Source organism: Carettochelys insculpta, chromosome 15 (genome assembly GCF_033958435.1).
Source record: "Carettochelys insculpta isolate YL-2023 chromosome 15, ASM3395843v1, whole genome shotgun sequence".
NCBI lineage: Eukaryota > Metazoa > Chordata > Testudines > Carettochelyidae > Carettochelys > Carettochelys insculpta.
In genome coordinates this window covers 32,321,895-32,344,847 of record NC_134151.1, presented here as the reverse complement: position 1 = coordinate 32,344,847, position 22,953 = coordinate 32,321,895, and the positions used below count along the sequence as shown (strand labels likewise).

The following is a 22,953-nucleotide window of genomic DNA, read 5'->3' as shown; positions in this document are numbered from 1 at the left end:
GTGTTAAGTATTGCAGGGTTCACAATTTGTCCTGCTTTCAGGCCAGACCTCTGGCTTCAAAACTGCACTGGGAGAGGGAACTGTTGGCTCTTTCCTCTCAAATGGCTTCTTGCAACACATGCTAACTTGTTACCCTAAACAATCTGTTCCACCTTGTATTTAGCTGGGACATTGGGAGCACCTTTCCCAGAGCCAGAGGAGAGCTTTGTGTCACTTGAAAACTCTCTCTCACCTCCAGACAAAGAGATCCCCGACCCCTTGTCCCTCTTATATTTCCCTTGCGGATTTTGTATTATGAACAGGGAGAGCTCTGTGGCATTTCATCAGCTCACACAACTCTGCAATGAGGACTGTGAATTCAAAGTCTTGCCTAGAAACAAGTGATGCCCTCCGAGTGGCCAATAGGATTATTCCTAATGCCACCTCTGAAACCTTAGCCCAGGCCGATCACAGTCTGTGGCTGGATTGGGGGTGGGCAGGCTTTGGTGGGGTATTTCCAACCACTGATATTCTGTAACTTTCACTTCCTAGTTTTCATATTTCGAGAAGGTTCAAAGGAACAGGATCTAGTTTCCTTTGCAGAATCAGGTTAGAGCCAGTGCTAGGTGCAGGCGGAGCCCAGAACATCGCTGGCTGCAGAGCAGAGAGGGAAAGAAAGAGGCACCATGGAAGATGAAGACAACCGAGACCTGATCTCCACCCATGAGCGACCCTCTGAAGGTGTCACAGCCCCAGACTCCAGAGCACAGCGGTATTTCTCTTCTGGGTTTCTGATCGCCTTGTAGAGGTGTATGTCTTTGGGGTGGAGAAGCAGGGTGGGCTTTTGAAGCAGGAGAAGAAATGTGGGCTCAGCTAATGGGTGGAAGGGGTGATTGATTAAGGAAAGCCTGAGCTGATGCAGGTGAGCTCTTTAGTGATTGACTTGACCAGACTCCCAAGCAGGGCTTGAATGTTGAACTGAGTCCTGAGGTGGGGCTTGTGGCCTTATTTTCAGAGGTGGGTGAGTACAGAAAGACCAGCATTAGAGCCCAGCTGTGCGACCTCTTGTGAGGTGTGTGCAAAAATCTCCCACTCCGCTGGAGGAGCTTTATACCCACCCGGGGGATTGGGAAGCCATCTGCCCTTCCTTGCCCCATGCGGAACAACTCACGCTGGAATCTTTGGCCCTATTTGTGAATTGGCCCTGTGGTAACCAAAGCCTGACATGGAAATGGTGCTGAGCTATTTCTTACCCTTGGCTGGTGGCATCTGTGCCCTCTTTAGCCAGGTTCATCCTCTCCCTGGAATGTCCCAGTTGGAATGCGCTGTTCAGACGTGAGTCTGTGTGGTCCACAGGTTCTTCTCCTTGTTTGACCAGCATGTGCCTTAAACACCTGTGCAGGTGACGTGGCCACGTCACCCCTGTCTGTGGTGTGCGCACAGATGGTGGGACAGATCTGAACTGTGGGCTATGTTTTTAAATCAGTGACTTTATTCGCTGCCCTCGGCTCCTCCTTTCTGGAAACATTCCCCTAGAGAACATGATCTAGGTGCGTATGTCCCAGAGCTTGGGCAATGCAACTGTGAGGTGTGCCCCATCTTCTGCTCAGAGTGCCGCTGAGGCTGTTGTTTACTATCCAGGGTTTCCGGAATTCCTCTGCGCCTGAATCACTGGTGGGCTCAAACTTCCTGAGAGATACGGACCCTCGTCCCGGCTGTATCCCCCTCTGTCCCTAGCATTTGTGCCAGTCTATCGGACTCCCTATTGGAAAGGCTTTGAGAAGGAAGGGCTTTCAACTCTGGTTATCGGCTGCATTTGTACAAATCAGTCACCATTCCTTTAGCACCAGGAAATGCTCTATTGGGTGACAGCCAGTCTGTCTCCCCAGGCCCGACCCAAGAGCCACAGCCAATGAGAAATCAGATGTGTAATGAGATCAGGAGTTGCCAGGCAGGATGGTTTGCAGGTTGCTCAGATCAGGAGCATAGGACTGACATAGTGCTGCTCCTGCCTCTGATGAAGAGGGTCTTTGCCCACGAAAGCTTATGCTCCAAAATATCTGGTAGTTTATAAGGCGCCACAGGAGTTCTTGTTGTTTTTGAAGATACAGACTGACAGGGCTGTCTCTCTGATACTTTTTACAATGCAGAATAGTAACAGAGAGAAAGCCGTGCTAGTCTATATACTATCAAAACAAAAACCAGTCCGGTAGCTCTTTAAAGACTAACAAAATAGTTTGTTAGGTGAGCTTTCGTGGGACAGACCCACCTGTTCAGCCCATAGCCAGACCAGAACAGACTCAGTATTTAAGGCACAGAGAACCAAAAACAGTAATCGAGGTTGACAAATCCGAAAAATATTATCAAGGTGAGCAAATCAGAGAGCACAGGGCAGAAGAGTGGGGGGAGTTAAGAATTAGATAAAGCTAAATATGCAAAAGAGCTCCTATAGTGAGCTAGAAAATTCCCATCTGGGTTCAAACCACGTGTTAATGAGTCGAGGCTGCTGAATTCTCTTTTATATTCAAATTCGACACATTAACGCGTGGTTTGAACCGGGATGGGAATTTTCTAGCTCATTATAGGGGCTTTTTTGCACACTTGGCTTTATCCAATTCTTGACTCCCCCCACCCTTCTGCCCCTGTGCTCTCTGATTTGCTCACCTTGATGATAATTTTTGGATTTGTCAACCTTGATTACTGTTTTTGGTTCTCTGTGCCTTAAATATTGAGTCTGTTCTGGTCTGGCTATGGTCTGAAGAAGTGGGTCTGTCCCACAAAAGCTCATCACCTAATAAATTATTTTGTTAGTCTTTAAAGTGCTACTGGACTGCTTTTTTGTTTTTACACTGCAGTGTGTGTGTCTGTCACAGAGAGAGGGTGCTCACAAATTGTGTGGTCTCCAAGCGATGGGCCTGATCCCATGCACCCTCCCTGCTCTGAGTAGCCCTTACTTATGCGAGTAGTTCCATTGATGCCAGTGGGGCTGCTCCCTGTGAGTTCACAGGACCTGCTCCAGCAGTGAAAGTGTCTGTCTTACACAAAGCTTTTTGGAATATTTATGCTGCGCTTTGATTTCTCAGTGCCTCAGGCCCATCAGCAATTTGCAGGTCTTGTCAGCTCGTTACCAAACGAGGGCCACTCGAATCCCTAGCAGATCAATCTAGCAGCCTTTCCAAAACACACTCCCCCGCCTCCCAGCGTCGGGGAGGAATGAGGGCTGTGTGCAAAAATAAAAAAAAAAAAAAGGTTGTCTGCAGAACTTGGCACTTCTTTCTGATAGGTGACCTCATCAGTTGCAAGGCAGAAGTGTGATCAGGAGTCTCTTGAAAGAGAGATGTAATTCTGGTTGCTGATGAAATCTGAGTGGGGCAAGCTGAACGTTAAGCGGAACCAATCCCCAGCTACATACGCAGCTTACCTGCTGCTATCAGTGGGAATTGTGCATGCCTAGCTAAGGACAGAGCAGGCCGTGTGCGGTAGGACACCACGCCCACCTCTGGTGTTTAGCATATTCCCTTCTGGGATGGGTTTGTTTCTGGACAGCTTTTCAGTCCATTAGTCTCCTAATTATTTCCCTTGCTAGATAATGCGGATATGCTCCCTATGTGAAAATTTCACCAGGGAGAGAAAGAAAATAGGAGTGTGTGTAAGAGCACATCAGAGTCTCTCTAAAAAGGGATATTTTATTAGTGTTTTTCAAAGCTGGGCATATAGGTTAGGCCACTGCAACTGTCAGTAAGTGTGTGAAATGAACTTGAAAAAGAACTATAATCAGTGACTATGGCTGTGTCTACACTTAGGAAGAACTTCGAAATGGCCATGCTAATGACCAAATCGAAGAATACTAATGAGGCGCTGAAATGAATATTCAGCGCCTCATTAGCATGCCACCAGCCACGGCACTTCGAAAGTGCTGCATTTCGCTTGCGCTTGACTCTTCTACCCCGGGGGTCCTTTTCAAAAGGACCCTGCAAACATCAAAATCCCCTTATTCCTTGTTCAGCTGATAGGATTAAGGAGATTTCAGTGTTTGCAGGGTCCTTTCGAAAAGGACCCCTGTGTAGACGAACCACGTGCAAGCGAAACGCGGCACTTTTGAAGTGCTGTGGCCAGCAGCATGCTAATCAGGCACTGAATATTCATTTCAGCACCTCATTAGTATTCTTCAATTTGGCCATTTGCATGGCAATTTTGAAGTTTTTCCCAAGTGTAGACATAGCCGATGTGTTTGGGAGAAAACAGGAAAAAGGAGAGATGAACGCAAAGCAAGAAGTGTAGCAGTGTGATGAGAGTACTTTATCCATTCCTGTACCCTAAAACAGAAATAGTCTTTGCAGACAATCCAATAGTTCTTTGTTGACCAGTAATCGCTATATTCCTTTGTCCTCATGAACAAAGCTGTGACCATTACTCAGGAGTTCCACTCTTTTTTGTTCAGTTTTGAATCTGATTTTCCAGAGTCTCCGAATGACACATGCATTTTCAATTGTGATGCCTGACAACTCTTTTCTCTCTCTCAAGCACGCCACATGCCATAAATGTGCTGTGGGAACAATAGGAGCAGTTGCATGACCAGTTTTCTCCAGATTTTCTTATGCCAAATAGTGGCTGCTGCCTATGTATCTGCTCCAATACCCACTGGGAGCAGTGGGAGTTTAACCCTTAGCTTCAGCGGGCGTTGGATCATACCCTAACATGAGAGAATGTGGAAAATCTGGAGGCAAAAAGCATTTAACAATTGTGTACATACACTACCCTAACCCTACATGCTCACAACTGTACCAGGTATTGCTTTGGCCCCTCTTCATCACCTTACTCCATGTGAACTCTCTCAAGAGTTCTTTTCCTTCCCAGCCCTGGATGGTTGATGTTTTTTTTCCCCAGTGGCCAGCCCACTGCACTCCTACCCCAATAAGCATTCATGCACTTTCTCTCTCTCTCTCTCTCTCACTCACTCACTCTCACACACACACACACACACACACACACACTCTTTGCCTTTCAGAAAACTGGAAGGAGGATCCCTGAGCTCTTGCATTGCCGCTGTGTGACAAACGACATCTGTGAGAGCTTTTGGTCTGTGAAATCATCTCCCAAGGAAAGCCTTGGAAATTCCCATGCTCATGCCGATTCAGTGTACAGTAAACTCTTGCATATCCAGCATTCTGTCATCTGGAGCTCTCAAATAACTGGCATTTTAACCACAAGTAAATTTTAGTTACCTTTTCCATAAGTATAGTGAAAGTAACTACAAATAAATACAGCAGTTACAGTATGACGGTGTCTACACTTGCATTCCTCTTTAGAAAGAAGAATGCAAATAAGGGGAAGAGAAAATGCAAATGAGGTGCATATTTACATATCTGGCACCTCATTTTCATATTCTTCTTTCGAAAGAACTTCTTTTGAAAGAAGAAAAACAGTGTAGCCGCAGCTCTTTCGAAAGTAAACCCTATGTTTGAAAGAATCCTTCCCTTTTATTATGGGAAAAAGGGTTCTTTTGAAGATGGGATTTACTTTGAAAGAGCTGCGTCTGCACTGTTTCTTCTTTCGAAACAAGAATATGCAAATGAGATATGTAAATATGCACCTTATTTACATTTTCAATTTCCCTTATTTGCATGACTCTTTTGAAAGACCAATACAAATGTAGACACAGCCTATTAGTTTACAATGTACAATACTACTGTTGTTGGTACATAAAGTACTTGGCATACATTTTTGTTTATTTCTTAATATCTTATTTTGTTTTTCTTTAGTGTTACGGATTACTAGGTACACCTTTCTATTATCCAGCATATTTGAATATCCAGCAGCCTCCTGGTCCTGGGGCTGCTGAATATGAGTTTCCTGTCATTTGGAAGTTGCATTGGAAATGCAGCTGATCTATCCAATCTAATCCAAATCTCCATGGCCTTAATGTGGGGACGACAATGGAGGAGTGACAGCTGCTCTCTGATGGGCTGGAACTTGACATGGCAGAATACATGGGGACTGAGGATGGGCTGTCCTGACAACAATCACTTTAGCACCAAAGAAAAGGACCAAAATGACACCCTCCACTGCTCATGCTGATGCACATCTCCTGGGAGAGCATGAGAACAAACTCTCAAACTCTGCTGTTCCACAGCGCTCTCTGCTGGAAGGTGCTCACATGCAACGGTGGTGTGGGTGGGGTAAGAGCCCCTGGAGAAGAGCAGGTCTGCTTACAGTACCAGTGTACTGTTCCCCAAGAGGCCGATGACTCGTGCAGGTATCTGCAGCTCATGTTTGCCATGCCCTAGCCTCCCCCTCTCTTCTGTCTTGCAGGAATCCCTGCAGCCATGTAGCCGTTTACTCTGCTGTCTCCATCCTGGTGGCCCTGCTGATTGTCGGCCAGGCCGTCACTGTCTACTTCGTGTATCAGCAGAACGGCCAGATCACCAAGCTGACCAAGACTTCCCAGACTCTGCAGCTGGAGGCTCTGAGCCGGAAACTCCCCCAAAGTGAGTAGTTCCCCAGCACGATTGCTCTGTCTGGACACAAGCCTAGGCCGGTTGGGTGACGTGATGGCTGGACTTCGCAGTCCCAGAGCCACAGTACCCCTGGTTCCCTTGGCCAGTGGAGATCAGCACCCCAGAAAGATGGAGGAAAGAGTTCTGGGGAGAGCTACTGGAATCTTGCTCCCCTCCCGGAGGTGGTGGTTTCATGCCATCTTAGCCTGCTGAGTCTCTTTGTGTTTCCTTCCCCCTCACTTCGGTGCAGAGAGGGGGAAGTGAAGCTTATAGTAGTGAACCTTTGATCAGTTTGGAGGCCATGTGAGCACTGCTTTGTCCTTGCACCTGTTTGTTCTGTTGCTCAGCAGCGTGTGGGAGAAGGGTGCCTGGGGTGTTACTCCTGCCCATTGTGCTGGAGCTCTGGGTAGAACCTAGTTGAGACACCAGTACCTACCAAGGAACCATTTACCACCTCTGCCCCTAACGTTAGGGTCTGGGAAACTATCTGGAGCACTGGCCACAGCGTCAGCGACTCATGGTAGGGCTACCATGTCCTGCCCAGCCTGGTACGACTAAAGACCATGTGGCTTTGGCTCTTCAGCTCCTTGTCCTGCAGAGGAAGTGTTTCCAAGCCTGGGTGGACAGAATCACCCTAGCTCTGCTGCAACTAGCCTGCTAAAAATAGGAGCATGAACACATGCCTCCTAGAGGTGGAAGGGACCTTGAGAGGTCATCTAGTCAAGCCTCCTGCCCTTGTAGCAGGCCCAAGCACCACCCCAACATCTATTTGCCCCAATCTCTAAATGGCCCCCTGAAGGATTGAACTCATAATGCTGAGTTTAGTAGGCCAATGCGCAAACCATTAAGCTATCCCTCCCCCCATATCTTGTTGCATATCCCATGTGTTCTGGGCTTTCTCTATGTGCTGATTCACCTTAAGCTAAAACTCAGGGACCCTGATGCTGATTGGACTCGTGCTGATGGAGACGCTGGCCCTAGAATGGACTTTGGGGTCTATTCCTCTCTCTCGCCTTTATTTTATATCACCCGTTCCGCTGCAGGTGCCAAGCCAGTTTCCAAGATGAGGATGGCAAAGTTCAGCATGCCCATGGTCATGAGGGAGCTGCCACTCGCCCCGAAGGTGGACATGACGGTAAGAGATGTTCCCCGGATCTCTATGCATGTGGCTTGGCACGCTGCTCTGGCAGCAGTTTTGAAGTCTCTTGGGGAACATTTCACGTGGTTTCTTCTGAGCCTCGTGTCAGAGCTGCTCTGTGGTCAGCAGTGAGAGAAGCAGAAAGCAGCCCCAGCCAGCCTGGCTGTGACACCTCAGCCAGAGCCTGGCAGTGCATCCTTTTCTTTCACAGTGTGGGCTTCTGTCCTGTGGCTGGGTCTCCTGGTGCTGGTTCCTGGCTCCCAGCTCCTAGGGGTCCCCCCAGTTCTTTGATCCTCTGCCAATGGAAACTTGCCCATTTGTATAGGGATTGGGACCATCAGCTCTGCCACTGACAGAGGGTGAAAGTTCTGTGTCCCGTTCCCCGGCCTGTTGATCCCCTAGAACAAGCAGTGGAGCCTTGTTCTTTCTCTGGAGTGTGTTGCACTGTGGGTGGAGTTTGTGTTCTGAGCCTCTCTCGGACGCTAAGTGAGAAAGGGCTGGGAAAGTGGAGCTGTAGGAGGTGGCCAGCTTTGTACTTCCCCAAGCACAGCTGTTCTTCTTCTGTGTGCCATAGACAGGGCAGGGTTCCCGCTAATTTCTTCCGTCCATGGGGAGAGTAAATTTTATTCTGTGCACCAAGGGCTGTGAAGATGTGCACCACAAATGGAAACACACACTGCTGGCTGCTGTCAGCTGTGGGCGTTCTGCTAATCAGCTGAGCGGCCCCAGAATCTCTCCTGGGTGACCGCCCTAGAGCTCAGCTTACAGGGAGCTCTGATCACAGGCTCTGAGAAAGGTTCTCCTTCCCGGGGGTGTTGGGTATGTCCAGGAATTTGCCTGCCCTGGGGTGAAGGAAAAATTCTGCTGAAGGTTCTTGTGGCGCAGCGTTCACCCTCCCCAGCCCGGCTGCTTGGTAGCCAAGCGACTCCATAGTTGCAAAAAGAGCCCCCCACCCACTGACTGGGTCCTGCCCCGCCCATTCCAGTTAAAGGCCATGTGGTTTAAGTCTCTGGCTCGTTGGCTCCTCGTCCTGACCATCCCAACCCCACTTGTCTCTCTGTCCCCCTTCTAGCCCTTGGAGGACACAGCTATGCTTAGCAACAACACCGAGGATCAAGTCAAACACCTGCTGCTGGTAAGAGCCTCCTTGCTGGCCCTGTGGCGGCCTCTGTCACGCTCGTGTCAGCCACACTCCGATACAGTCAGGCCCCAGATGGCACAGACCCGCTTCCTGTCAGCCCCCTTCGCCTGTGGGGTCCCCAAGATGGTGGCAGATGGATTATAAGCAGACATTGGATTAGGAGCAGCCCTGCTTTTCTCTCTCTGTCCCTTCAACAGCTGCTCTCAGTACCACCCACCAGTGGCTCAGCCATCCCTTGCTCCCCAGGAGCTGGCTTGAGCCAGGGCAGGTGAGTTGTCTCTGGCAGCTAAGTGTCAGCTTGCTGTTAACGCTGTCCTATCCCCTTTGGCTCCCCGGCAGCGGGCAGACCCCAGCAAGATGTTTCCTGAGTTAAAAAAGAACCTGGCAGAGAATCTGAACCTACTGAAGAGGACCATGACGGCCCAGGACTGGCAGGTCAGTGCTCTTGGCAGGTCCCGTGGCTAGTGGACTTGCTGCAGCTCCATCTCCTCCTGTGCACCCTGCCCCGCTCCGGGGAGTGGCTGGAATGGGGCTGGTGCGGGAGTGGGACTCTCCTGTGGGGAGGACAGCTGCACTCCACCAGAAAGCACAGCCGCAACCAGGTGCCATTGCGGTTGTGTTCATAGAACACTAGAGCTGGAAGGGACCGCGAGGGGTCACCAGGTCCAGTCCCCTGCCCCCACAGCAGAACCAAACGTGACCAGTTTTGCTTGGGAGGCTGGGGGTTTCCAGGGGTGCCCAGATCTCAAGCTCGTGACTTTATGCTGCAGATGTGAGAGCACAAAAGCAGGGCGGCCTCCGGTGTCACCCTGGTCAGATGGGGGAAGAGGGGCTGTGCCCATTGGGGCATTTGTTTTGGCTGGGTGCATTTTATTAATGCCGCCTTCCCCTGGTTGGTTTCTTGCAGTCGTTTGAATCCTGGCTGCACAAGTGGCTGCTGTTTGAAATGGCCAAAAAACCTCAAACTGTGCAGCCTACTGAGATCCCGGCGGACGAAGGTATGAGGGTGATGGGTCAGTGAACGCCTTTAGGTTAGGAGTGGGCCTCAGGCAGTAAGTGGGCCCGTGCTCTCCTGGGTTGCAAGGCTCAGACCTTGTTGGAGGCAGTGGAAGCACATACCCTATTGCAAAGGCTTTGCTCGTCGATAGCTAGGAATTGGTTCTTTCTCCCCTTCAAACCCTGAGTTTTGCCATACTTGCTGTCCCCAGCGCATCCTTGATGCTACCCATTACAGCTGCTGCTTCGGTCCTGAGGGCCTTTTGGGGCCCACTGGCCTGAGGAGTTGAGATACGCCAGGGAAAATCCCCCCGGAACAAGGGTTGAGCTTTGCTGGAGGCAGTACAAGTCCTGGTATGAGGGACCCGCTTGCCCAGATCCCAGAGGCCGTGTGTGCTGTGGGCCTGCTGGGTTTCCAAAACTGCCTCCCTGCTGGGAGCTGAGTGGGCCCAGGCCAATTGCCGCCTTCAGAAAAGCTGGGAGTAGATCAGTTGACATTTTGGCTCCCCACAAAGCCATGCGGTGGGCCTGGGGAGGCTGCCTGCCTGGAATTCTGCCCACTGACTCTGTCACAACAGAAGCAAAGCTCATTCCGCTTCCAGGATGGTGCGACCTTGGTGGGCCCACGCCAGGTGTCTACAAAGAGCAAATCCCGACTGCTGCAGCCAAACGGGGCCTCCTCATGGAAGAGCCCAGCGCCCCGAGCAAGCCCCACCCCAGCAATGCTGTGCCTGTGGCAAGATCCTAGGGGCTGGGGGGCTGACAGCTTCTGTGCGCCCCAGCTCCAAGTCCCCAGGAGGGACAGTGCCTCAAGCACAAGGGCTGGGGACAGAGCAGCCAGCTCACCGTGGAGTGTGACACCCCTGCCCCAGCATTCAGAGCCACACGGAGCATGTGATGCAGCACTCTGGCACAGTGCTCTGGCAGTGATCTAAAGGGCCGTGGGCTCCAGCAGTCACTGCTGCTCCCTTTCATAGGCTCGGCGAACACTAGAACTGGAAGGGACCTTGAGAGGTTGTCGGGTCCAGTCCCCGGCCCTCACGGCAGGACCAGGCACCATCTAGACGATCCCTGAGAGGTGTCTGTCTAACCTGCTCTGACATATCTCCAGTGATGGAGATTCCACAGCCTCCCTGGGCAATTTCTTCCAGTGTTTACCCAACCTGACAGTAAGCCCATTGCTTCTTGTCAGATCCTCAGAGGCCAAGGAGAACAATCTTTCTCCCTCCTAACACTCTTTTAGGTACTTGAAACTTGAATGTTCCTGTTTCTAAACCAAACAAGCCCAGTTCCTTCAGCCTTCCCTCATAGCTCCTGTTCTTTAGACCTTTAATCGTTCTTGTTGCTCTTCTCTGGACCCTTTCGAGTTTTTCCACATCGTTATTGAAATGTGGTGCCCACAACTGGACATAGTACTCCAATTGTGGCCTAATCAGTGCAGAAAGCTGCCCCCCCACAACTCCCCACCAGCAGTTGGTAGGCCTGCCTATGGGGAATAGACAGGAACCCATTTTAAAACAAGGCCGTAAAGCCATCTAATCCAATACCGCCATGGATTGGATGCAGAGGTGACACCAGTTTTCCCAAGCTACTTCCAAGTTCCTCATCCAGCTGCTGTTGTATGAAGGGCTCCAAGCCTGGACTTCCAAGCCACCAGCAGACTCGTCTCCACTCAGCAGCAGCCCATCACACTTTATCGTGAGGCTAAACGGGTTTCCTGGCAGCAGTCCCAATAAAGCGGTTGCCCCACTGAAGTCAGTCTGTTTTTGCACAATGGTACAAGGCCCCGTCCCTTCCCCCGGTCCTCCTGAGGTGGTGCTAATGGGACGGCCCAGTGCTCAGACGTCCTTTCTACGATGTGTCCCACGGCCTCTTCCCTGCTCATGTGAGCAAGCAATTGATAAGACCCCAGCGAAGGTCAAGGGGGAGGGGAACCAATAAAATACACTCATGGGTCTTTCCTGTGCTTGTTGCTTTAGTGCAATCTCAGTGCCAGGCGGAGTCCAGTGTTAGTGGCATCTACCCGGGTCGGTTCCGCCCGCAGTGTGACGAAAAGGGTGACTATCTTCCCAAGCAGTGCCATGCCAGCACCGGCTACTGTTGGTGTGTCTACAAAAATGGCACCAAGGTGGAAGGCACTGAGACCCGTGGAAAGCTGGACTGCCCTGGTAGGAACTTTTTTCCCATTGGCCGGGAAGGGGAGAGGAGAACATGTGCCTGCAGACACTGCCTGAGATCTCATGTGTTTGAGCTCAGCTGTGCCTGGGAGCGCTGTGTGTTGTCAGTGAAGGGCCGTTCGTCTGGCTTGTGAGTGACTAATCCTAGGCACGCTGAATTCACAGCAGTGTGTGCATTGGGAAACAGGGTTCAGAGTGCTGCTGACCCTGATCCTGAGAACTCCTGAGCAAGTTCCAGGGTCATGGAAGTCAGGGGGCCTGTTTTTAGCTATGCTGGGCACCCACAACTCCAGTGGCACCAAGGAGAACTGGAACTCCTCAGCAACTGACCCTGTGGGAGATGAGGCTGTTCACCACCAACCAGCAGGTGCTCCAGCACCTGGCAGGATCAGACACTTGGTCATCAATAGGGAGAAGAATCCAGATAACACCATAGGAAGTGTATAAGGGTTATCATATTTGACCTTTCAAAAAAGAGGAGACCCCTGACAGGGAGTGTATCTACATCAGTATCTACCAGCTCAGGCTGTGATGTAGACACGCTCCCTCTCAAGGGTGTCCTCTTGTTCTATACAGGAGCCCTAGAAATGTGGCCGTTTCGGAGCACACGTAAGGTGGAAGATCATAGATGTGAGCTAGCGATAAGAGGGGGAGCATGTCCTGCCTGTGTCTGCCCAGAGCTGGCTGAAGAACGGTGTACCAGCAAAGGGAACGGTTCCCAGAGGTCTCACTACTCCACACCATTGGTTCCCCGCCACGGGGCACCATTATGTTGTTACCATCTTTTCTGAGTGGAGCCCTCTGAAAATGTAGGACTGGGAGATTCTGCCCCGTTGGCTCAGTCACACCAGGCAGCTGTCACCACCCCAACCCACCCGTTGCGTGTCGAGGAGCCAGAGCAGTAGGACTCTCTCAGCTGTGTGCAGACACCAGTTTGGGCCCCACAAGACCTTCCCTGAAGAAATGCGGGGTCTTTTACCTCAGTCAGGGGTCTGAATCCGTGAGTTGCCCATTTTCATCCCACTGCTGGGCATTGCCGCTGAGGGTTTGAGCCCAAATACAGCATGATGTGTTTGGGCAGGTTCCAACATGACTATGCACCTATCACAATGATCCAGGCAAATATTGGTGTGATTCGAAGGGACTAGCCTTGGCACAGGTTAGCACCAAGTGTCCTAGGTGTGCCGGTAGCCGAGACGGCTGTGCCTGTCTCAGGCATGCTGTAAACAGCCCAATCTCTTGCTGTGTCTTGCTGCAGTCACTCCAGCTGGTGTGGACGCTGAGGAGTTCTTGTACTCGGGTGTGGATCTGCTGAAGCTGGATTCTGGGAAAGGTAAGAGCCGGAGGCAGACAAGGATTGGGGCCGGGAGGCAAAGCTGACAGCAAGGTGATGGGGAGGGTTGGCTGGAAGGTGACGACAAATCTCGTAATTAGAATCCTGGGCCCAGTGGCCTGGTGACACACTGTGTGAATAAGCTGTGCCGATGAAGGATCTTTGTTGTTTGGGCTAGAGTGGGATTTTGGTGTATCCCCACCCCTCTCGAGCTAATGGCCCCCAAATGAAGGGCACAAAAACACATAGCACAGGCAGCTAACCGTAGTGTGGACTCTTTCAAATGGACTGTGCGCTTTGCCCCAGTCAGCCTGGAAGCTCCCTCATCACCCTGCAGTAAATCAGTGCTGCTGTAACGCCTGGTAGATCTGGACTGGGGGGTAACTCCCAGAAGCAGGGAGGCAAAGGCCTTGGAGCAGGAATAGGAGCAGCCAGGAAAAGGCCTGTTTTGTATTTTTATTTTGTTGCGGTGCAGGCGCTTTATAGCTGGCACCAGTGTTCAGGCCCAGGGGTGTGGATTCTGGTGGGGGTGAAATCTACTCCTCACCTGTCATATCACATCCTCTCCTGGCAGTCCAGGTGGAGCAGTGCCTCCCTGGGACAGTGATTGGAGCAGAACAAAGGATACAGCCGGGTGCAGCAAGCATTACTTCCTGGCTTTGGGATTAGTTAATTTCCTCTCTTCTTCCTCTACCCTAGATGCCAAGTAGAAGAGGACTCAGAGGCCTGCCACCCGCTCTCTCCACCTGCAGAGTCACGGCTCACATTCTAGCTTGATTTCACTCGTGCTTTTATATTGCTTTCCTGCATTACAGCCACAGTTCAGGCATTTATTAATATTTCTCGCCCTAGCAGGCGATCCAAATGGCTAGCTTATGTGTTTTTGTCTGCCGAACCCAGTGCCTCTAAGATGTGTGCAACAGAATAGGAGGAGGAATTTTGGTGGAGAAAGGATGCAGTGGCCTCTGGACACCATCCCGAAGAACTATTTGACTGCGTAAAGCATAATCAGGCCACATTAGCAGCTGCATGTAAAACCACAGGTGTCTGAATAGAGATGGAGTTTGCCTAGCACCTGTAATATCAGCATTGGCCAATGGGAAGAGGAGAACCAGGTCCAACACATGGTCAAGTTCAATTAATTAGCTCAGTGGTTTATTTTTTGTTTTTTTTTTTAATTAGACACGCTGGATATGATCCTTTCCTCCCTTACAGCAGTGTAACTCCATTGACTTCAGCTGAGTTATTTCAGATTTACACCCAAGAATGTGATGAGAATCAGGCCCCACGTTTGCATATAAATGGTTCTCGAACCACAGTCTGTGCCTGAGCAGCCACTGGTGCAACCATGTCTCCTTGTGCCAAGAAAAAGAAATGGGTACATGGGAATGGCGGGGTGGTGTTTGTCCAGAAGGCCCTGACTGCTGCATTACTGAACGGTAATGCTGGCAGAGGACTGTATCTGTCCAAAGTGACCGAACCTCCCCCCAACTCTTAAATGGCTATTCAGTGCTGAAAAGTAACTCAGGCCTTTCTCATTTCCTAAAGGCCCAAGCTGTTTGCAGGCAGCATCCCACTCCATGAGCTACACAAAATTCCTGCTGAGATGGGCAAGGATGTTCAGCCTCCTAACACTCCCCTTCCCCCAGTTGCTTGAGCAATGCTTTGGGCTTCATTAAAGTGTTAAGAGCTCTTTCCTCGTTTGAGACCCTGGCTAGCAGCTGGTCTGAAGCACCTCCTGGGCCATGGGTCACCTGGGGCGGGGTGAGGAAAATCCAAGCAAGACAGCTGTAGGCAAAGTTAGAGATCACTTGTGCTAAGAAATAGGGGAAGGGCTTCTCCTTGGAGTGAACAGCTATTAAATGTGGCAGCAATGACCTCTGATCTTAAAACCAAGTTAAGGGGGCTGCAGAGGAGCACTAGAATAGTAAGAGCTGCAGGCTTCTGTTCTTTAATCAACAGGCAAATAGGTTTATATGGCTGTATTTCCCCTCTCCTGCATAACCCTGGTATTTAGTAGGGTCTTTAACAGGTAACAGAATAGCTAATCTTGGAACTAGACTTTTGAATGTTGGTGATACAGCATAACCAAACTCACAAGGCAGGTGATTTTTAAATAAACTTTTGAATTATAATGACTGCTACTAAATGTTGCCTAGTAGGTTTTTACACCACCATTTCCCTGACAGTCCAGGCTCTTGTTAAAGGAGTTAGCAAATCAGATGTAATTCAAAATAAGTCTCTAGTGTCTCTGTTGTACTGCCTGGTTGACCTTGCATAGGTATGTATATATGCCTATCTACCCCTGGTTTTCCATGGCCTCCAACCCCCAGTGATGATGTGCTACTCACTGCAGGCATGCTGAGCAGGGTTCCCTCCATTTTGCCATCCAGGGTAGAGTAAATTTTGTTGTACTGAGGCATGCATGGATGTGCACCACACAGAGACACAGGCTGCTGGCTGTGGGCACTCGCTCATCAGCTGGGGGACTGCCCCCTGTTCAGCTCACAGGGAACAGTGGTATGGAGTCCCAGCCCATCCATTTAAAGGGAAACCCCTTCTCCTACAGCTAAACTTCCCCACAGACAGAGCAGTGCTGTTCATGCCTCTATTTTCCACAGGTACCAGGGGCTAGTGCTTTCTGGGAGGGAACAAAGAGGGGAGGAAGCCACAGGCAGGAACCACTTATCTCCCCTCCCCCAGCACAGGTGGGGGTGAGCCTTTTCCACTGGTTCAGCTCTTCTTGACCCCCAGGCTGGGCCCATCCCTCCTTTTTTCCCCTGTAGCTTTCAAACACCCATGGGATTCATTTTGCAGCTGGAGACCATTCACTTTAAATGCACAGCCCAGTGAAACGAGGGACAAGGCAGCTGGAGGCTGGTAAGGGCTGAAGAGTTTATGGAGCAGCGCTACCCCCATGGGAAGGATGTTTTCACAGAGCACTCAGCACCCTGGGACACCCCTGTAGCCAGCAGTGCTGAGGGATGAGAGAAATTAGGGAAAATCCCTGACACATGCTGGCTGGGACCAGCCACCACCTTGAGGATTTGCATGTTCACCTACAAAACTTAGTGCACAAGCAAAGGCTGAGACATTCCCGATCCAACCCCTCAGTCCTTCCCTAGAGAGCCCACCTCCTGCTGTGAAGAGGGGCTCTTAAAGCCTCATCTCTGCTGTCTGTAGCTGTGAAGCTGAGGCTTCCCAAGGCACTGGGTTCCACAAAGTCAGTCTGGACCCAAGTTACTTACAAACTCTTCATGCTGGCCAGATCCGTGATCAGGAGCTTGTAATCCCTGGCCATGGGCTGCTTCTGAGCCTTTCCCCTCCAGCTCCCATTAAGCCTGCCTGGCCCCAGAGCCTTTCCTTGTCCTCTAAGACAGCACCTTTCCATCATAGATGCACACACTACCTCTTCCTGCACATAGGGCCTAAGGCTCCTGCACTGCCCAAGCAGGAAGATGGCCCCTACCTGGCCATTTCTAATAGCTCAGGCCCCAGCCCATCCTCAGCCCTTGTCCTCACAACACAAGAGGCCCGTTCCCACCTCAGACTGATATTCTAAAGACAACAAGGCAGGTTATGGGCTGCAGCCAGGCCAGCAGGGTGTATGGGAAATAGAAAAGCCTTGCCTTTAACTGGACACATAAGCATGTGCATGCCCGCCCCCCATTAACATGAGCTAAGAAAGCCTCAGTTCATCACCATGAAGACAAGGCCTCACTGTGGTTCAGTCAGATGGAGGGATGAGACCTAAAGCCAGTCCCTCCCACCCTGCCCAGCTAAGCCTTCCTTGCTTTGAACCATTAGTGAAACACCCCAGCTCTGCTTCCAGGAGCAGCTAACTCCTTCCAGCTGTAAGCCTCTCCTCCACACAGTTGCTTCCCCCCTTAAGCACGCTGCCCTCCCTGGAACCCAGGCAGGAACACACTTCCACTCAAAATCAGTTTTATTTGTGTGTTCCATCAAAACCATAACCCCAAGAACACAGCCCAGGCCAACACGGCCATGCACAGACCGCAGCTGAACCTGGCTTCGGAAGAGACCTAGGAGGTAACACCCATCAACCCTGGTTTTAAAGTTATATTATAAAGTGAACCCAAGAGCTGTTAGGTCAGTAGCAAAAAGACAGACGCTGCGATCACAGAAAGATTGGAAGTTTCTCTTAAAAAATATAGCTCTGGAGAGAGATCGCTGCATATCACTTGAGAGGACACATCATGCTGCACTCCCTCCGGCCAGGGGCTGCTCCATTTCCTGCTCATGTTGTCCCCCCTTTGGTTACAGTGCAATGGCTAGGGGCTTTCAGGAGGAAGCAATATACACTTAAGTCCATTCCCTGCCAAGGGGCACTGGCCGATGAGACAGCAAAGTACACAGCCAGGCTCTAAAAGTCACAGTTAAAAGAAAGTTATAAATTAAGATTTTTAGGAGTATTTTTTTTTCTTAGAAAAAAAAGTTGTAATCAGCCTTCTGAGGAGCTTCAGGGGCCACTGGTTTGTTGTTGGTAGTCTGAGGTGCTGCTCTGTAGGGGAAACAAAATGGTTAGTTATTTCTAGAAACAGCCTCCTGCAGGCCCCATGGGGTTTTGCTAACTCTCCTCAGCAAGAGCCCCACTTCACAACAGCAGGGGAACTGCTTTTACACCTCTCCTGCCTCAACTTTGGCTTATTAATTCTAGTTCTGTCACCTACAGCCAGCCAGGACAAATTTGCCTCCCTGGCACTTGTACCCAAAGTTCTGGATACCAGATTCTCACCCCTAGGTCTCAAGTGGGGAGGTGGGGAGGGGGGCGTGTACAGGGACCCTTGGAACTACAAGGTCTTCCAGGTACCTGCCTAGTTTTACAACAGGCTACATAAAAACACTAGTAAAGTTGGCACAATATAGTTCATTCAGATGATGATTTGCTTCTCCTGCTTCATGTGCCTTATACTGAAATGTAAGTAAAATATTTCTATTCCAATTCACTCATTTGATAAGATGGCAGAAAGCCAGCAAGTTCTCAGGAGTAGTCTGGGACATTTCTGTAAGTAGTTTGTATGTGAGGAATAACTTGGTGGGATGCAAAACAAACTGACTCCTGGAAAGGGGACAGTAGTCTAGAAAGGTTGAACAGCACTTGCTTCAGGACCTCAGATTACCTTAGACTATGTTTCTTGTTGTAGGAATAGCAGATCTGGGTGTCGAAAAAGCCTGTTGTTACACCTCCCCCCTCCTGTCTCAATGAATGCCTGTGAGATGGCTTTCCCTCCCACCCTCTCCTGGAATGCGTGTTGAGATGAATGAGCAGCACCCAGCTAAAGAGAGCATCTGGGACCCAGATCAGGCAGTAATCACATGCCCCAGACAGGGACGCCACCTGAAGTGGGGTTTGACCAACCGAACAAGGCCAAATGAGCTCCAGCCCCAGACCAGAAGGAGCAGGTCCTTCACTGTGGGAAGCTTACCTCAGAGAGCCCAACCATCCCTACTGCTGTGCCTGTCCTGGGAGTGTGAATATGAGTGTAAATATGACCCCCTTCCTGGAGCTGAGTTAGCAGCCTAGTAAGCGTGCTGCTTTCTGCCAGACTGTGGTAGGTTATCAGTTTACCCTAAGCTTAGTAGCTGGCCCCATTCCAGACAACATTTCTCAGCTGGTGGTAGGTGTAGCTGAGAAACACCGGGCTAGAGCAGGGGTCCTCCAACCTCTGAATGCATTTAAGGGCCCAAGGCAAGAGCATCAGATTGGAGCATGAGCTAGGCACCTCCACTCCCAGCAGCCCCATTCACGTGCCTGGGACCCAGGCCGTACAGCAGGGAGTAAAGATCCCCAAAGGTCCGTGGCAATGAGGGGGTGAGAAAACGCCACTGACGGGCAAGCAAGAGAAGCCAAGGAACAAAGGTGTGAGGGGAGCTGGGGGCAGAGACCAAAGATGGTTGAGTAGGGCCATTAACACCAGGGGTGCAGAGGCCTGACTACAGAGACAGAGCATGGGCAGCTGGGGGAGTGACGGACCCAAATGCTGCCTACAGCAGTGCTAGTGGTTGGGGGAAGTGCCCTTTTGGCTGGCACCAGGGCCAGGCCACTGGCTTTAAGAGAAGCTCCACCCTGCTAGCCAATCTGAGCCCTTGGATTGGTTGTCTGGCCCCTGTGCCTTCCTTCAGGGGCCGAACAGCCTATCAGAGTGATCCAAGCTGGAGCCGCTCTCAGCAGGGAGCAAAGGGCACAGCCCAGCACCTGCGCGGAGTGGGCAGGGTGGAGGGAGGAGGGTAAAACAGATCAAACGAGGAACAAAAATCACCATATAGTCAACCCCCAGCCCCACCACCTCCACCAGCCCACCTCGCCCAGTCCCTCGAGGCCAGCAGGGCTGGGACCGGCTGGTGACAATTCAGAACCAGCTGGAAGGTTCTGGGGCGGGTGGTTAAGCCGAGGGGCTGGTGCCTGGCCAGCCAGCCAATCGGGAGACACGTTCCTAGGTCCCGGCTCTACTGCTGCCTCTGGGGCCAAAACCGTTAAGGCTCGGGGAGCTCTGCCTCTGGTACTGGGAACCATGGCCAAGAGGCGAGTTCTTCACAGAAGACTGATGGGGCATCACCAGCTGTCCCAGCCCCAGTGCTGCTCTGTGGCTGTTTCTACACCAGCCACTTCCTCTGAAAGTGGCATGGTAATACATGGCCTGAAATATGCTAATGAGGCACAAATGCAAATTCCCTATGCCTCATTAGCATACGGTCACATGATTTGGAGTCCAGAAGACAGTTCTTCCGGACTCCGAAACGCCATTTTGAAGCACGGCCCTGGGGAAGCTTCCAGAAGGAAGTCCTTCTAGACGCCCCTTCCCGAAAATTTTTGGGAAGGGGCCTCTGGAAAGAAGTTACTCACCGTAGTAACGGTGGTTCTTCGAGATGTGTCCCCGTGGGTGCTCCACAATAGGTGACGGCTTGGCCGGCGCCGCAGATTGGATCTTCCAAGCAGTTTCTGCCGGACCGCGCATGCGCCGGCGCGCGCCGCTCCCTGGCGCGCTCCTGGCCATGTGCGCGATCCGGTCCCCGCCAGTTCCTCGACCAACCGCCTCGGGTGCCCCTGCAAAACACTAACAGAGATCCGAAGCGGGGAGGATGGGCGGGAAGTGGAGCACCCACGGGGACACATCTCGAAGAACCACCGTTACTACGGTGAGTAACTTCTCTTTCTTCTTCGAGTGTCCCCGTGGGTGCTCCACAATAGGTGACTGCCCAGCAGTAACCCAAGATAGGTGGTGGGTAATCGGATTAAGTGCAGCTGGTCCCCGAGAGGACTGCTGCGGAGAGACGGGTATCCTCTTGGAATACCCTGTGAAGGGCGTAATGTTTGGCGAAGGTGTCGTAGGATGACCAGGTCGCCGCTCTGCAAATGTCTTTCAATGCAACGCCCTTGAAAAAGGCTGTTGATGCTGCCACCGCCCTGGTGGAATGAGCCCTGGGAGTGGCCGACAAAGGAGTCTTTTTGAGCTCGTAGCACATTTTTTTATGCAGGATACAATGTGCTTTGAAATTCTCTGCGATGAGAGACCTTCTCCTTTTGATTTGGGAGCGAGGGAGACTAGGAGTCTATCCGTTTTCCGGAAGGACTTGGTCCTGTCTACGTAGAAGGCTAGCGCCCTCCTCACGTCCAGGAGGTGTAGGCGCGCCTCTTCGCTGGAGGTATGAGGCTTTGGATAAAACGAGGGTAGAACAATAGGTTCATTGATGTGAAACTCGGAAGAAACTTTGGGAACAAAGGCTGGATGCAGCCGTATGGTTACCGCCTCCTTGGAAAAGACAGTGCAGGGTGGCGTTGCCATGACTGCCGCAAGCTCGCTCACCCGACGAGCCGACGTAATTGCAAGAAGAAAGGTCGTCTTTATTGTAAGGAGGCGAAGGGGAACCGTGGCCAAGGGCTCGAACGGTGGTCCCATGAGTGTGGTAAGCACCAGGTCCAAGCTCCACGAGGGGGGAAATCGGTTTCCGAGGGGGGTAGAGGTTTACCAACCCTTTGAGGAACCTGGTAACCATAGGGTGGGCGAACACCATGTGCCCCCCATCCTCATGTCTGAACGCCGAGATGGCGGCAAGGTGGACCTTTAACGAGGATAGCGAGAGTCCTGCTCTCTTGAGGTCCAGTAAATACTCTAGAATTGTAGGTATAGGCACTGAAAGGGGGGGCCAGCTGCTTGGTAGAACACCAAGCCATGAAGCGAGTCCATTTTTGTTTGTAGGTTTTCCTAGTGGAAGTCCTCCTGCTACTTTCTAGGACTTGCTGTACTTCCACTGTGCATGTGCTCTCTAGGGAGCTGAGCCATGGATTAGCCACGCTTGCAGTCGCAGGCTTTGGGGGTGCGGATGCACTATGGACCCCTGGGCTTGCGTAAGCAGATCCAGCGCCACCGGAAGAGGCATCGGTGGGCGGTCCGACATGCGCAGGAGTAGGAGGAACCATTGTTGGCGATCCCACGTTGGGACTATCAGGATCATCCGAGCCTTTTCTCTCCTGGCTTTTTGCAGAACCTTGTGGATCAGCACTGCGGGGGGAAACGCATAAAGCAGGGGGCCTCCCCACGGGATCGCGAACGCATCCCCCAGGGATCCCCGGCCCAGCCCTGCTCTGGAGGAGAATCGTGGGCACTGTTTGTTGTGCTGAGTGGCAAACAGATCTATTTGGGGAAACCCCCATGCGTGGAAAATCGGCCGTAGTAGATCGGGACGGATCTGCCACTCGTGAGTGAGCGCAAAACGCCTGCTCGACTGGTCTGCCTTCACGTTGTGCGCGCCCGGCAAGTATGAGGCTCTCAGGATTATATCGTGGGCGATGCACCAGTTCCATAGGCGGATTGCTTCCGCGCATAAGGTATGGGATCGAGCTCCTCCTTGCCTGTTTATGTAAAACATGGTGGAGGTATTGTCCGTACTGATCCCGACGACTTTGCCTTGTATACGGTCTCGAAAGTGTTTGCAGGCGTTGAACACTGCTCTGAGCTCTAGAACATTGATATGTAGAGACTGTTCCGTGGGTGACCACAGTCCTTGAGCCACCTCTTCGCCCATGTGCGCTCCCCACCCTATGAGGGAGGCATCCGTAGTGAGGAAAACCGATATTTGCGGCTGATGGAAGGGTACCCCTGTTAGCAAGTTCCCGGGGTTTACCACCATTGCAGGGATTCGCACACCCCAGGTGAGGGCGACACCACCCTGTGAACGGTGTGTACTGCCGGCTTGTATACACTTGCCAGCCAGTGTTGCATGCTGCGCATGTGCAACCTGGCGTTCTGTACCACAAACGTCGTCGCTGCCATGTGGCCCAGCAGCTGCAAGCACGTCAAGACCGGCACTGTAGGGCTGAAGGTGATGACCTGCACGAGGGAACCGATGGCTCGAAAGCGAGCCTCTGGTAGGTATACTCTCGCCGAGACCGAGTTTATGCGAGCCCCTATGAACTCTATGTCCTGTGAGGGGTCTATCTTTGATTTTGCCAGATTGATAACCAGGCCAAGTGAGGAGAACGTGTTTGCTGTGACGCGTATCATGCGGAGGACCTCCCTTTTCGAGGTCCCTTTGAGCAGGCAGTCGTCCAGATACGGGAAGATAAACACCCCGTCTGTGCAGGTAGGCTGACACCACTGCCAAGGTCTTGGTGAAGACTCTGGGGGCCGAGGAAAGGCCAAACGGTAGGACCTTGTATTGGAAGTGTTCGT

General features: G+C 51.5%; 2 protein-coding genes across 11 annotated transcripts in view; one reads left to right on the top strand and one right to left on the bottom strand.

Annotated features, from left to right (window-relative positions):
• Positions 1-479: 479 nt before the first annotated feature.
• CD74 (CD74 molecule) lies at positions 480-15,410 on the top strand. The gene is made up of 9 exons (XM_075009823.1): positions 480-751; positions 6,292-6,467; positions 7,520-7,611; positions 8,687-8,749; positions 9,095-9,190; positions 9,663-9,753; positions 11,731-11,919; positions 13,187-13,261; positions 13,961-15,410. Exons 1-9 carry the CDS (start codon positions 666-668, stop codon positions 13,969-13,971), a joined length of 879 nt encoding a protein of 292 aa, XP_074865924.1. The 5' UTR covers positions 480-665; the 3' UTR covers positions 13,972-15,410.
• A 1,779-nt stretch (positions 15,411-17,189) lies between these two features.
• Positions 17,190-22,953, bottom strand: part of TCOF1 (treacle ribosome biogenesis factor 1) — a 38,057-nt gene continuing 32,293 nt past the window's right edge. For all 10 annotated transcript variants that reach the window (XM_075009890.1, XM_075009893.1, XM_075009895.1 and 7 more), the window contains one exon: positions 17,190-17,783. The gene's annotated coding sequence lies outside the window, so the exon portion shown is untranslated. The remainder of the gene's footprint in view (positions 17,784-22,953) is intronic.